Here is a 16605-nt window from a genome sequence, read left to right on the forward strand (position 1 = left end):
ACTTCATTGGAGAAGATTTCACATCTTGTTGTATTGTTTTTTTTTTCTTTCTTTTTCATTTTCCTTCTTGTTTCTCTTCTATCCCTATTCTTTCTCTCCTTGTAATCGATGGATGACAATGATAAAGTCACCATCATGCCTATGAAACTAAGCGATACGAACTATGCAACATGGGCTTCAATCATGAAGCACCATATATGGGGAAAAGGCTTATGGGGGATTGTGGATGGTTCCGATTCGGAACCTAAGCTATCTCTTACTAAAAAGGAGGGAGATAAAGAGGTCCCTCTATCGGAAGAAGAGAAAATCAAGGCTATTGCCTCATACGAGAAGAAATGGAAAGAATGGAGAATATCTCATGCGAAGATAATGTCATGGCTTATCAATAGCGTTGACATTAAAAAATGCTCAAGTCTTGCCAAATTTGATCATGCCGATAAGGCATGGGAATACCTTAAGAATATGTATTCCCTTAAAGATATTGCACACGTGTGCAACCTCCAAGAAAAAGTTCGAATGATGACACAAGGAGACAAAACTATTCGTGAATATTACAATGGGTTGTTCGAACTTTGGGAAGAACTTTCCCTTTTAGAACCAAAGTGGCATTGTGCCGAAGACATCGAGCTTCGTCAGAAACAACTCAATGCTGAACATTTTTACCAGTTTATCACTGGATTAAGGCCGGAATTTGAAACCACTAAATCGGCCCTACTTCACCGGGAAAAAATTCCTTCTATTGTTGAAACTATTGAAGAGTTAACAATGGAAGAAAATCGTCTCCGGAAAGGTTCTTTAAAAATTGAAGATGATTCCGTTTTAGCCGTGTCTAGACCAGGGAATCATGTTCGATCATATAGGCCTCCTCACTTTAACCGACAAAATGGTGACTATGATAAGAAGAAAGTTATTTGTCATCACTGTCATGAACCGGGACACTACAGGCCACAATGTCTCAAACTTAAGGAGCTGAGAGAAAAAAGAGCTGCAATTGCTGGATCGGATCCTAAAGATGAGGATGCACCAGTTTCCCTGGCCCAACTAATGGAGATTCTTCAGCCTCTCATCAAAGGTGCATCTTCCTCATCTGAAGCTTCAACCGGCGCAACAGCCTCATCTTTTTCTGATCTAGGTAAAATTTCTTGGCTTCTTGACTCTAGTGCATCTTTTCATATGACCCCAAATAATCAAAGTCTATCCAAATGTGTTAAAAATAAAACAAGTGTGTCAAAGGTCTTTACTGCTGATGGGACTTTTCTTGAAATAGAAGGAATAGGAAATTTTGAAAAAATTTATAAAACAAATTTTTTTTTTATTCCAGAAATTAGACATGTTCCCAAATTAAATTTAAATCTTTTATCTGTATCTCAAATTTCTGATTATGGGTGTAATATTTCTTTTTCTTCTCATGGTTGTTGGGTACAGGATCGCCAGTCAGGCAAGCTGATTGGGGAAGGCCATAGAGAAGGAGGACTCTATTACATGGATTTTTTGGAAATGCCGAAGAAAGATTTTTGTTATAATATTCAAAAAATAGAGTTGGAACTGTGGCATAAGAGACTTGGTCACCCACATATAGCCAAAATCCAACATTTTCCAAATCTAGGGAAATTTTGTAACTCTGAATCATTTGATTGTAAAGATTGTATTCTCGGCAAAATGAAAAGATTACCATTTCAGAACAGAACCTTTTTCTCTTCAAGACCACTTGAACTAATACACTCGGATGTTTGGGGTTCTGCACCAGTAATTTCTAAAGGAGGATTTGTTTACTATGTTATTTTTGTCGATGATTTCTCCCGACATACGTGGATGTACTTTCTCAAACATAAGTCTGAAGTATTTTCATACTTTCAAACTTTTCATAATATGGTTAAAAACAAGTTTCAAAATGATATTACTATTTTTCGCACAGATTCAGGGGGAGAGTTTTTATCCACAGATTTTCAAAATTATCTTAAATTGCATGGCATCACACATCAAAGATCTTGTCCTTATACACCTCAACAAAATGGACTGGCAGAACGAAAACATCGTCATATTATAGAAACCACTAGGACTTTATTAATAGCAAATCAAGTCCCGAAAGACTTTTGGGCAGAAGCTGCCTTAACTGCCACCTATCTCATTAATAGGATGCCATCTTCTTCGTTACAAAATATCACTCCCATTGAAAAACTTATGAACATTTCTCCAGACTACTCTAGACTAAGAATATTTGGGTGCAAATGTTTCATATTTACTGACAAAAATGATAAACTTTCCCCTCGTGCGATTCCCTGTGCTTTTTTAGGATATGCTGAAAACCAGAAAGGTTATAGATGTTTTGACTTCAAAAATAATAAATTATATGTGTCTAGAAATGTTTTCTTTCTTGAAAATGAGAGCTTCTTTGATTTTAGAAAATTAAAAGACGTCACTGAGTACTCTTTTTTGCTAGATCTAACATCAACATCTGATGAATATGACCTTGACTGTAACTTTGATGATGATCAAAGAATTATTGATCTTAATGTTGAAAATGAAGAAGTTCATAGAGATACTAGTATTCAATATTCCAGGCGACAAGAGTCTAATCCTCCATGTGCACTTGAGAAATATTCTAACATTCCAACTAGACAATCATCCCGAATCTTGAGGCCTCCAGGAAAGTTTGTATCATACGAGTCTTTCTCACCCACATATAGGGCAGTTATTGCATTAATTCACTCATATGAAGAACCATCCACATATTTTCAAGCAAAAAATGATATCAAATGGATAGAAGCCATGAAAGCTGAATTAGATGCACTTGAAAAGGCTTCTACATGGAATATTCAAGATCTTCCTCCAGGGAAGAAAACTATAGGATGTCGATGGGTTTATAAAATTAAAATCAAGAGTGATGGTACTCTTGAAAGATATAAAGCCCGTTTAGTAGCCAAAGGTTATGCCCAAGAATATGGGATTGATTATGAAGAAACCTTTGCTTCGGTGGCTCGTATGACTACTGTCTGAACCTTAATTGCCTTAGCTTCTATCAAAAAATGGTCTATTTTTCAAATGGATGTCAAAAATGCTTTTTTAAATGGAAAGCTAGTTGAAGAAGTATATATGGAACCCCCTCCTGGTCTAAGTATTCCTAAGGGTAAAGTCCTTCGCTTAGAAAAAGCTCTTTATGGACTTAAACAAGCACCAAAAGCTTGGTATGATAGGTTTAGTCGTGTTATGATTGATATTGGTTTTCAATTCTGTTTAACTGACACTGCTTTGTTTATTAAGAATTCTGATGCAGGGATCATTGTGCTTCTTCTCTATGTGGATGATATGATCATCACCGGAAGCGATAAACAGGGAGTTGAAACAATCAAAACACTTCTTAAATCTCATTTTGAAATGACTGATTTGGGCTTGTTGAGATATTTTTTAGGCATTGAAGTTGCTTATTCTTCTAGAGGATATTTATTATCTCAGACTAAATTTGCTTTTGATATTGTTTTCAGGTCTGGTATTACTGATGATGAGAAAGTTGACACTCCAGAAGTTGTTAATGTTAAAATGAAGATTGATGATGGAGAACTTCTTGCAGACCCTACTCCTTACAGACAGCTTGTCGGGGCACTTTCCTATCTATCCATTACCAGACCAGATATAGCACATGCTGTTCATACAGCAAGTCAATTTCAACATGCTCCTACTTCTGTTCATATGGGAGCAGTCATGCGTATTATCAGATACATCAAGTCCTCTCTTTCACGAGGACTTTTCTTATCTTCCTCCTCTTCTCTTGATTTAATTGCATATACTGATGCTGATTGGGGAGGTGATCCCAATAACAGACACTCAACCACTAGCTTTTGTGTCTTTTTAGGGGAATCATTAATCTCGTGGAGGTGTAAAAAGCAACAGAAGGTATCTCTCTCATCCACCGAAGCTGAATACAGAGCCATGGCAACCACGACCATGGAAGTAGTTTGGCTCCGACGACTGCTTGCTGACATGGGAGCTGAAGCAACAAAGGCTTCACAAATGTGTTGTGACAACAAAAGTGCGATCTACATTGCCAGTAACAGAACATTCCACGAACGCACCAAACACATCGAAATGGATTGTCACTACGTCAGAGAGGAATATCTACACAGGATAATTGATCTGCCATATGTCACTTCAGAATATCAGTTAGCCGACTTCTTTACAAAGCCTCTCGCTGCTCCCTGATTTCACTGTCTCTTAGACAAACTTTCGCTCATTGTACCGTAAGTTTGAGGGGGAGTGTTAAAATGTAAAACTGTACATATATGTATATATAATAATATTATATTATTATATATATAAATACATTTTTCATTTCTGTAATTTTTTTTCCTTTATTTTTATTTTTTGTCTTTATGTCATCTAGTTCAGTTTGAACTAGAATGACTGTTGCTAGTCAAGTCCTGTCCAGACTTGACTAACAATAGAGTTGTTGGACTGACACAGTCCAACAACTCTTAATAGAGCTGTTGGACTGACACATTCCAACAACTCTAAATAGAGCTGTTGGACTGTGCCCAACAACTCTATTGAGTCCTCTTTCAGCTGTGTATATAAAGGGGTGCAGCCCCTCTTGTATTTTACTCCAATGCTTCTTAAGCAATTGGTTTTTCATATCAATAAAGAATACATTTTTATTTTTATTTTGTTTCCAGTTATACCCTTTTTAAGGGTTATGCTTTAGTGTCATTCTTGACACTTTCCCTTGTTAATCTAAGCTCGTGTTTCGAAGATCCCCCATTTCATTTCAAAAATGAGAAGAAATAGGAGTGAGAGTGGTTAGGGTTAGAGGAGGAGGCAACACAAAGTGGGAATAATAGAATGTTCTATTCAATAGTTGTCGTGAATGAGAGCACGCTACAAAAATAAGGGGTCGACCCTCCTTGAGACATAAAAAAAAAGAAGTAAAAAGACTAGTATACCCCTTCTTTATAGGGTATGTACACATTAGTCTAACAAGTTACTTTACATAAATTTATTGATACTCTATATTATATAGGCTTTCAATAGTTATTAGTAACCATGCCAAGGTTTGGTTATGATTGTTCTTATATCATTTGCATCCTTTTGTTTAAGTGAACAACATTATCATAATCTTATTTTTGCTTCTACAAAGTTATGCAAAGACCTTTCTTTAATCATTGGTATCCCATTGGCTACTATGTGCTTTTGCAACAAGTTATACTATTTTGTATCATGAATGTAGATTGTAGAGTCAACTTAAGTTAATTGAAGGTCATCATTTAGGAGAAGCGATCTACAACCACTCCTCCGAGGACTTTATAGGCATTTTATGTTAGACACACAAACTCTACCCATTCTAATCAATAGAAACATAGTAGACGAATAGAGATACTTTAACCCCTTTCCCCTCCCAAAAAAATAAAAAATGAAAGAAAGGGAGTGAAGGAAGCTGAAAATTATCATGCGGCTTGAGGGGGAGGGCAATGGTGGGGAGGGGAATGGATGGGGAAGTAGGAGAGAACCAATTGGTGCAACTGTGGTGACAAACATTTAAAAACAATAATTCTTCATCCATTAGTCTCTTCTGAAATTATGAACTTTTCCATTTTCTCATGTTTTTATTCAAGGTAACTCTTGAATTCATTTGAAAGGTATTCACCACCAGAGTCAGACCTAAGAATTTTTAAACTTCCATTAAATTGATTTAAAATCATCATATGAAATATTCTAAACATTGAAAAAACTTCATGTTTATGTTTAAGAAAGTATATCCAACAAAACTTAGTGTAATCATCCACGAAAATAACATAATACGAGAATCCTCCTTTAGATATCACAGGAGCGGGTCCCCATACATCGGAATGAACAATTTCAAAGGGCTTTGTTGAAAACATGGATCTTTGAGAAAAAGGTAGATTTTTCATTTTCTCAAGAATACAATCATTATAAACAAAATTTTCTTTACAAAGATGTTTAATAAAAGGAAAATAAGAGATTTTAACAATGTTGGGATGTCCCAGTCTTTTATGTCATACATGAATATCTTTGTTTTGAACAACATTACAAAATTGATTCTTGAGAACTTGAAGAAAGTCAACGTAGTAGAGTTCGCCTCTTCTAGAGCCTTCCCCAATCAATCTCCCAGACCGGCGATCCTGAATCCAACATTTATCAAACGTGAATTTTATATCGCAACCATGATCCGAGAGTTGAGAGACCAAAAGTAAATTTAAATTTAATTTTGGTATAAGACGAATTTTAGGGATAAAAAAATCTTGTTTTTCAAAATTCATATTCTTTTTATTTCAAGAGGTGTTCCATCCGCCGTTGAGACAAAAGATGGAAGAGGATTTTTAGAAAATTCGAAAAGGGATCAAACACTTGGAGTCATATGAAAAGATGCGCCGGAATCTAAAAGCCAAGATATCTTACCGGAAGGTGAAGAGGTAGACATAGCGGTTCCGGAAGTTCCTCCCTTGAGAAGAGGTTGCAAAGCTTCTACAATTTGATGAAGAGAGAGAGAGACCCATTTGACGATGATGGTCGTTTCTCTTGTTAAGATGTCATGGCCATATCAAGTATTTTCTTCCATTTTGGGCATATAGGTTTAATGTGCCCCGGTTCTTTACAAAAATAACATGTAAGCTTGCTATAGTTCTTCTTTACACCTTGACCATTTGAATTTTGATTCTTGAAGTGAGGAGGCTTATAAGTTTTCAAATTGTTCCCCGGTCTTGATACGACATTAGCGCCTTCATTTTCTTCATTACTTGAAATAGGAAAAACACTTGAATTGTTTTTGCTAAAGTTCATACGAGTTTCCTCCCCACTTAGCTTTGTAATGACATCTTCAAGAGAGGGGGAAACGAAGGAGGAAAGGAGAGAGGACCGAATTTGCTCGAACTCGGGTCTAAGGCCATTAAAAAAATTAAAAAATGGTCCTCTTCCAATTGTTTGTATCTAAGCTCAATAGCTTCTCCACTCCACTTAGGCTCAAGCAGTGCGAGTTCATCCCATATGGACGACAATTCCGCAAAATATTCCCTTATGGACATCTCATTTTGTTGAAGGGTCAAAGCCCTTTTTTGGAGATAATACTTGTGTGACAAGTCTCTTGACGTGTACATTTTTTTTAGATAATGCCAAGCTTACAATGCTTTCTTGAATTTAATAATGTTGGCATTTATCTTTGTTTCAACCGATGAAAACATCCAAGAAAGATCTTGAAATTTTTCATTTCCCATTCTTCATGTTTCTTGGAGTATTCCTCAAGAGCTTTGTTCCTCTCTTCTCCTTCGAGAATTTTGATTTTGCCTTTCTCTACCAAAGTAATCCTTGGTTCGGGTTCCGGTATAGAACCAAGAACGTATCCCCAAAGACCCTTAACCTTTTATTTGAGCTTCCATGTTTCCGGCCCAAACATGATAGTTTGAGCCATTCAATTTAAAGCCAAGAGAGAAATGTGAGTCTTTTTCGCCCATTAGAGAGGATAGAAGTTGAAAAATAATACGTACCTCAAGAAACTTTCACGCCTTCCTTAACGAAAGAGACACTCAAAATATTGCTCGAAGAAGGTTATCCACTTCAAATGCCAATAGCTTGAAGGCACGTTTTTTGAGGCACTCGAAAAATAAATAGAAGCACGAACCTCCTTCAACCAAGCTCTGATACCATGTAAAAGTATCTTTAACAAGATACTAATAGCAATATTACAATATTCTTGGAAACAAATGCGTACACATATGCACAACAAGAACACTTGAAACACTTGTGCACAAAAAGCACGACACAAACTCACAAATGCGCAAAAGCATGCCCAAGAGTCATAAGATTGAAAAAGTGCTTGGGCTATAATCCCAAAAGCATAAGAATACACAAGGGGAGAGCCCTTTTAAATAGTGGAGGTGGAGTCCTTGGAGAGGCTCCACCTCTAGCTGTTGGAGCCCCTCCAACGGTCACAAATGTGACCGTTGGAAGGGGCCCAACGACTAGATGGTTGGCCCCTCCAAGGTACTTTTCACCTTTTACAAAAAGAACAAAAAAATAAATAATAAAAAAAAGAAAAAGAATTACAAAACATATTCCGAAAAAGAATGTGTAAAAAGACTAAACTACCCCTACAGCTAAACAATTAGAAATATATATTTTATATATATAATAAGTAGATACATATACATATATATTAATATATGTATATGTATTACCTTATATATAATATATATATATATATAACATTACATGATTGATTACATAATTTAACACTAACATGTTCGGGTGCACAATTCCTGGACATGAAGATTTTCTTATTTGTGAAATTGGAATTGTGCTGGATACATTTTTTTTATTTGCCACAATTTGAACCTTCGAGCTTCAGCTTTTCTTAATGTAATCAGTCTTTATTTATTTTTTGGTTTTTGACAAAAACTGATCTTTATAGCTTCCATAGCAGAGTTACTTCCAAGAGAGTTGTTGTCATGCCATTGTGCATCTGACGTTAAAGATTGACTTGTTGCAATGTGTTCATTTATGCATTGAAAATTATATTCATATAAATCTAATACTTCTTTCTGCTCAGGTTGCAGTGTTTTACTTCCATGATCAGTTCACTTTGTCAAAAGGACTTGGTCTCTTCACCATAATGGTTGGTGTCAGTTTGTTTAACTGGTACAAGTAAGTAAAACGTTTTCAATTTAATGCAACTGTATAGGACTGTAATGCCATCTTAATGTTATCATAATTTCTTCTGGGAGGAAAATAAGAAAAGATCCATTTATACTTTATAGTTTATAGTAACCAGTATGGTTAAGATAGCTTCAGAAAATGGTGTTATCTACCTTTTTTCCCTTTAAAATTTAACAAGCTGTCTTTGGTCGCAAGCTCTAAATTATGGTACTATGTTCAAAAGAAATTGCCACGTGGCTCAAGGACATTGATTTTCATGGACTTCCACTGTATTTCATGAACATTCCAATAAAAAAATCAAGATTTGTGACTAACAATTTTGTACCTTCAGGTACCAGAAGCTGCAGAAAGGTCATCTAGGTGAGAATGGAGAATCCATTGGGTTACCACATGACAATGAGACGGCAAAATATGTCATTCTTGATAATATGGATGAGATGGATGAGGAAGCTTGAAAGCTGGGATGTTTTCAATAGACATAATTGAACATTGAGGTAAGCTTTTATTTTAGTGTTTGGAAAATGACATTTTTGATGAATTTGGTTAACCTGTTTATTGCTATCCAAACCAGCAAGACAACAGATTGATTTGAAGCTTAGTATTTGTTTGGGTTGATGTTTTCCACTCTCTCTCTCTCTCTCTCCGTGGGATGCCCTGGTTCATGCTATAAAAAGCCATTTGGATGCCTGTGATGGTCATTCTTGGATAGTAAGTCATATTCTCAAAATTACTTACTAATAAGAAGCTGACCTATTATTATCTATAGTCGTCATTAACCTAGGTTGACATGGAATTCCTTGCAACATTGCTTGCGAACCTGAAATTTAGTTTTTTTTTTCACCAGGCATTGAATGCCTCAAGTGCAGTGTGCCACTCCAAATAAAGTGGGACGTGTAAATTGGATGTCAGTAGGTTGTTATCAATTTCGTAGTCTTCAAAAGGTTTGCATTGAAAATGTGAAACTACACAAAGATTGTGCAGCTTGTACTTTTAAGACCTTCTTCTGGGTCTATTTTGACATGAGAACTGGTAGATGGTGTCTGAAGAAGCAATGATGTCCTGGAAAAGAAAAAGATAGCTTACTGTGTTGGTATGTCTTCATAAAGATACATTGGTCATTAACCAAAACTGAGCATCTACAATTGCTTGAAGAACAGACTATAGCTTATACAAGAAGAACATACTATAACTTATACAACTCAAAGATGTATACGGTAACATATCTATGCATGCCTTGCATGATCTTGAAGGTTAATATGTTCTAGTGATAACCACTTACTGTCAGTAATGCAGATCATATGACCATGAAAAAGGTCAGTGCAGGTAGAAAACTTGACACATGATCAAAATTGAAGGTGCTGGTGGCTTTCTAACTTTCATCATGTGGGAGAATGCTAGTTAGAACAGGCAGGTGAGACCACATGTGAGACCCTGGATTTAGAAGATAATCAAATTGAGATTCAAGAATATGAACAATACTGGCACCATTATAAAAGCAAGGAGCTACTAGAAAAGAACATCAAAATAAATTACTGCTGTTGGTGTGTGAGGATTCAGATGATCCGAGTAAACCTCTCAAATTTCTAGCTTTTGTTGCACATACCAAATAATCACTAACTGGTAAATGAGACCTCTGAAGGAGGGGGCATGTTAGATATTAATTACAAATATTCAACAGGATGAATGAACTAATGTATAAAACTCTATTGTTGAAACGGGCGAGGAGATGGGTGAATGAACATACAAGATCTTCCTATGCAGTTTCATAGTAGTCCCTTGCTTAAAGGTCAGAGATATAAAGGTGTGGAAAGAGAGATTATAAGGAAGAGGGCCGAGGAAAAGGGTCTTGCTTAAGAGAGATCGAAGGATCGCCCTTGTAAGGGAAGCCCCCGCCATGGAGAGTGAGCTGAATAAGTGTTGCATGTGATAATCAAAGTGGGATGAGAAGACTGCAGCAATTGAACATCTGAGAACGAGTGCTTGTTGGAATTGAATCTTTTATCTTCTTTCGACTCTATCAATATTGATTTCCAAAAGATGCTTAGCATGATACCATCTACTTTTTTTTCCCTTGCATATGATTAAGTTATTTGGATTGAATGATCTCTTAACTTTTTAACTTGGGAATGAACATATTATTTGATTACCCTCTATCAGATCAACTTCTCTTGAATAATGTTACATTTTCAGTTTTTTCTCATTTGTCCCTTCTCATATAATTCTTAGCAAAATAAAACAATGTTTAGAAGCTTTGATCTGCCTGTGTTCTACAGTTTTGTCATCTTTCAAACACTGAAGATACCCCCACATGACAGCATCATCATCATCATCATCATCATGCAATCCATCCTCATTGGAGTTTCCTTTGTATCTTCACTTGTATTGGTTCCTTTATTGGGTTGTACATGATCTGGCGGTATCAACTACTGTACTTGGTGCATACTGTGCTGATCACCAATGGGTGTTTTTCAGCAATTTCAGGCTCTTGTGTAACTATCTAATGCTAAAAACACAGGCAATATTAAAAATCTGGAAAATTGGTTTACTACAAGATCGGAGTTTACCCAATTAAAGGTAGCTTGGGTAGACTGATTTTTTGTCATCACCTCTACCATTGAAGAAGTTCCTGGCTCTAATGGTGTATGTATCACTAATGAAGTTATTTTTGTGACAACTGGGCAGAAGATTAAAGACCATTGAATCTCATTTATTTATTCATTGTTGAAATGTGCAAAATTCTTGGGCGATGTACAGGAAGAAAACATTTCACAATTGAATGGAAAAAAATTCTTTCATTTAGTGATCTTTCCACAATTTAGATGTAGTCTCAAAAGTATTTATTTTGTTTAATCAGCTTCACATGAGGATGAGAGCATATAAATCAGTAAACCTTATTCTATCAATCATCTATTCACTTTCTTTTTTATTTTTATTTCTTTTATTGAGGTCATATTATTCAGATCTAGGTGAAAGGCTCAGAGTCTGCAGGTCCCCAGTCCAAAGTTGGGATGTCTCTGACAGATTGGTCCTTGAATTTCAACTGAGCTGAATGAACACTTGACCAACTTGTGACCTTGACTTGGTCCTGGCTATGCTCAACACGAAAAACCAAGTCTTGACCATGTCCCGTAAAATTTTGAGCCTTGGGTGTGAGTTGATAACCTATCCCTAAGTCAAGACCTCTGACTGGGTTAGGCAAGGCTCAGCTTAGTACTATGTGCCCCTGCTCAGTGTGGTGAAGACTAAGCCCTACCCAGCGAGGCCTCCTTTGCAACTGGACTCAAGGCCCCTAAGAATGAACATGATTCTATATGAAATTTGGGCCCACTTATGAGAAAAATTCACAACCCAGGCTCAAGCCCAGCATGATTAACTTTTGTGCCAAACCTAGTCCCTGGTTGCTTGGGCTCAAACTCTGAACCAAGGCCCAGCCCTTCTCGGAACAGGTACCTGAAGCTCATGGCAGGTTGGGATCATTTGTAGATCTGAACAAAGTTATGAACATAATCAACAGCAGAACCAAGATTGTGGCTAGATTTATCAAGAGTGAGTGTTGCAAAATTTCTCATGCTGCCTTGCTTACCAAAGTTGCTTAATGCAAGTTGCCCAATGGCGTCAAGTTGCCTCGGTGAAGTGTTAAAACCATTGCCTGTGGATAGTTTTGGAGCTTCACTAAGTTATTTAGGTGACCAATTTTGGATATTTCAGGGCATTTGGAGTTTTGTAGGGCATTCATGCCTTTTATCACTTTCTATAATAAGGTGCCATAGTCATTCAGCCAATGGCAAGACATATATCAAGGAATGAGATGCATGTGTTTGGCTTAATCTGAATCTGTAGATGCGTTGGTCATTGCTATTTACTAAAAGGCATGCTTTGGATTCAACTGATTTAATAAAGAGCTTGAATCTTCTATCAAGTTTTAGTGTGATATTGGCCCGCCGCCGCCTTTTTTACCTTAAAAAGGAAAATCTGAGCGTGAAAATACCTAATCTAGCGCATGCTTTCTTTTGAGTAAACTATGGTAAGCACGTGTATTTTCACAGTAAAAAAAACTCGTACAACTAGAATTTTTGCAAGGTCCTTCCTTGCCTATTCATGTCTTGGTGGGAAACTTGGGGAATGCTGCTGAATTATCCGGTACCCAAGTTCTAGGAAATTATTTCATAAAAAAAGGTTATAGTAAATTAGGTTGTATTATAGTTCACAATTGGGATTAGGGATGTACAACGAGCTGAGCTAGCTCAGTCTCAACCCGTTTAAGCTCGGCTCGAACTCATTCAAAAAAAATAAATGAGTTGAGCTTGAACAAGGATTCAGGATCCATACACGTAAACGAGCCAAGCTTGAACAACCAGTCCAGCTCAGATAAGCTCGTTAAGCCCGATTAAGCTCGGCTCACATAAGTACATAAAGAAATTAGACTTTATATATGTATTATTTTGTTCATAATATAGTTATAAAGAATGATCCTACATTAATGGGTAGTTTGTTGGTCTTTTTTTGGAAGTGGTAGCCTAGGTACAAAAATGACACGAATGCATTAAATTCCTGGCCAACTTAACATAACATAGCAAGACTCAACCTTACCTAGCAAGTTTAGGTAGGATTGCATTGTGAATAGACGAAGAGTTGATTCTCCCATAGTTGGTTTGCATGTCAGTTAGCTGATCGAGTAAGGTGCTATCAATTTTGAGCCGTTGCTTCATGCAAGGGCTCCCAATTAGGGTGTCAATGGGGTGGGTATGACCCGATCCCTACCGGTAGGGATGCACACTAGCCGAGTTCGAGCTGAGCCTGGGCTGTTCTAACTCGGCTCAGTTCAAAATACCTTTGTCCAAGCTCGGCTTGAGCTTGAATGGCATTGTTCGGACTCGGCTCAGTTTCGAGCTCGAGCTGAGCCAAGTTTCAATGGCATTCCAAAAAAAAAATTATCTTTTAGAAAATTTGGAGAAGGTGTCTAACCCCAACCTCTCTCAACGTTTCACAATAGACCCACCACAAAGCCAAAGCTTGTATTTTGATCATTATGTATACATATTAAACATCCTCTAGATTAAAGCGGAAAAGGTATTTGAACTCTGCACCTTTTGAGGAAAAACTAACAGCCCACCCATTACATAACAAAGACTTTATGATTTTTTTTAACAACATATTAAATATATACTTGTATCCTAGCCTTATCGAGCTTACCGAACTCGATCAAGCTCGGCTTGTTTGCTCGTCCGAGCCTTATAACCACATTCAAGCTCGGCTCATTTAAACCATGGACGAGCTTCGAGCTGAGCCCGAGCCGGTGATCTTACCCCTTTTTTCCCATTGATCTTTAAAAAACAGGAGATTTGAGATCATCTAGCCCTATTGGATTAATTCAAATCCCTGCCTGAGTTGGACCACTAAAGGGTCTCTTTTGGGTGCCGTGGTAGCTGAAAAAAATGCTATTTTCATGGGCTCCACTCCACACGAGACAATCACCATAGGAGATTTGCCTTTCCAAGTAGGGTTGCAAATGGATCGGATCTTGGATCTCAAAATACATTGGGAAGTCAGACCGGTTTGGATCTGAGACATTCAAATTTTGCAAATTTGGTTTCTTGAATCCTACCCATTTGCAACCCTACTTCCAAGGCCAAAGCTGCCCCAATTTCTATATCACCCATTTTTCAGGGAAAAAAAATGCAGAAACATTTTCTGCAGTTTCGCACTTTCCTCGAGCCTTTGAGTAGGGCTGAACAACCGGATGACCCATCTCACTGCCCGTCAAAGCCTTAGCCCTGACTGGTTGAAAGCCTGCCCGACCCTTGTTCTTGTTCAGTTTGGGTTATGCTCAGATTTGTTGGGCTAAATTTAGACCAAGCTGGATCAGGCCCCATTTTTTATGACGAGGAACCCTCACGGAAGCCAAGGAAAACTCTGGGTGGGGCCTGATGGCCACCCTGCCAGACTTATGTGACTCACCTCTGAGAGCTACGGACACACCCGTGCACCAGCAGGGTTTGATCCAGGATCTTCAACTCAACACCTTCACAACCCCCCCACTGGCCACGTGGGCGACCCCCGCGGTGGTAGATTTAACCTCTTTCAAACAACCAATGCACATGTCAAAGTTGTAGATCCTACATCGATCTCTTGCTTATGTTTGAATGCCTTTCATTGAGACTTATCTATCACACTAACATGGTTATTTGTTTCTATTCGAACTCGGACCCATTTAATATTCAAACTGGTTAAGCTTAGAGACCAAGTATTGAACTGGTCAGGCGGACACATCTCAAGTTGAGTACTGTATGTTTTGCTTTGGTCACATGTGGAGATGAATAATCACAGCTGAGAAAGTAGAAGCTATGATTATTTGTTACAAGGTTAATTTTATAACCAACTTTCACAAGATTCCTATATTTCATTATTCTTGAGAAAGTGTTGTGATTGAGATGTATTAAAGAATCACATGGCAATGCAAACATTAAAAAAATTGAGCTTGGAACTAAGGGTGGGCATCGGGCCGGGCCAGGCCCATTACCGGGCCAACCAAGTTGGAACTGTACAAGCCTCAAATCTGGCCCATCTAAAGTCAAGTACTCTCAACTAATGGTGTTAATGGGTCGGGTTTGACCTGATCCTGACCTGTACCAAATCCTATAAGGTTAGGGTTTGGTGATAAATAAGAAGCCTCGATTAGAATCCAAGTCGGAACCCAAGGGTCCAATTAATATATGGATACAGGTATGGCTTGTGAAATTTCCTATCAAATCCAGCTTGATCAGAGTTCTGAATAAGATATGCAAGTTTTTAATGTAAAAATGAAAAAAAATATCATTTTACCGGCTATAGTCTGGGTTTGGTTTCATGTAATCCTTTTAAGATCCGAGTATGCATGCTTTCTCTTATGATCAACCCGAGTTTAAACTCAGTACCATAATCTGAAATCAGGTTTGGGTCTCATTCCACGTGATTTTCAACCAAACCCGACCTGTTGACACCCTACTCCCGACCTTTATAAACGTATTCTCGGATTTTCTATTAAAGTGGTGACCACCATAGTGACAGATATCGTGAGACTTATGAAAATCTCACGATAATATTGCGAGAAATTGCCTAAAAATTTAAAATGGTAATTTCTCGTGAGATTTTCAAAATATCATGAGATTTATGAAAAAACATAAATACCGTGATTTAAATGCAATATTTATGTTTTAAACAGCTATTTATCGCAAAAAAATCATGTATTTTTATTTTTAAATAATTTTTATTAATATTTTCTTATAAAAAATACATTTTTTTAATTAAATTTTTTATTGCCAAGATTTTGCCAAAAAAAACGTGAGATTTATGACTCTTTTTTTTTTATTTCTCGCAAGTTTTTGAAAAACAAGAAATTGCCGATAAAAACGTTTGTCACTATGGTGACCACTTGTAATTCCTATCATGTCATGCTGCCAGTTGTACAAAGCCAGGACAGACTTATCTGGGGCTAAGACAAATCTAGGACAAAGAGCTAAGATAAAAGGTTTAAGAAGAACTTGGACATAACCATTGTCAACTACCGGGGCGAGGACATAAGGTGGCGACAAACCTCTGAATTCAAACTGCGGCATGCGTGTGCCCGTGCACAAGCCAAAGCTGGGTGTATCTGCTAGAGTCAAACCGGGGTTTTCTTTTGCTTACTTAAAAAAAAAAACGACTCAAGAAGCGGTAACAGGATGCTTCGTGGCTTACTTTTCAAACTGCCATCTAACTCGAAATGTGATAGTTCCATCACCAAAGACCAAAATTGGAATGACATCTTCATAGTAAAAGCAGAATGAAAACCAAATTTCATGAAGGTTGTTACTTGAAAGATACAACTTGTAATTCTCCTTTTTTTTAATTTATTCTTAAAAAAAGATAAAGTAAGAAAGGAAATCCAAGCCCCCATATATTGGTTTTCAGTTTCATCCAACAAGAACT

At 37.2% G+C, this 16605-nt stretch overlaps 1 protein-coding gene across 1 annotated transcript in view; it reads left to right on the forward strand.

The window, feature by feature from the left end:
- The window catches only part of LOC149836559 (putative sugar phosphate/phosphate translocator At1g06470), an 82318-nt gene extending 70861 nt beyond the window's left edge, over window positions 1-11457 (forward strand). The window contains exons 10-12 of the mRNA XM_090005434.1: window positions 8552-8646; window positions 8990-9152; window positions 10932-11457. Coding sequence (XP_089861560.1) covers window positions 8552-8646; window positions 8990-9113 — 219 coding nt within the window. The 3' untranslated portion in view covers window positions 9114-9152; window positions 10932-11457. The remainder of the gene's footprint in view (window positions 1-8551; window positions 8647-8989; window positions 9153-10931) is intronic.
- Window positions 11458-16605: the final 5148 nt, after the last annotated feature.

The sequence above is a fragment of the Nuphar pumila genome, chromosome 5 (assembly GCF_984573655.1).
Source record: "Nuphar pumila chromosome 5, dmNupPumi1.hap1.1, whole genome shotgun sequence".
Lineage (NCBI taxonomy): Eukaryota > Viridiplantae > Streptophyta > Magnoliopsida > Nymphaeales > Nymphaeaceae > Nuphar > Nuphar pumila.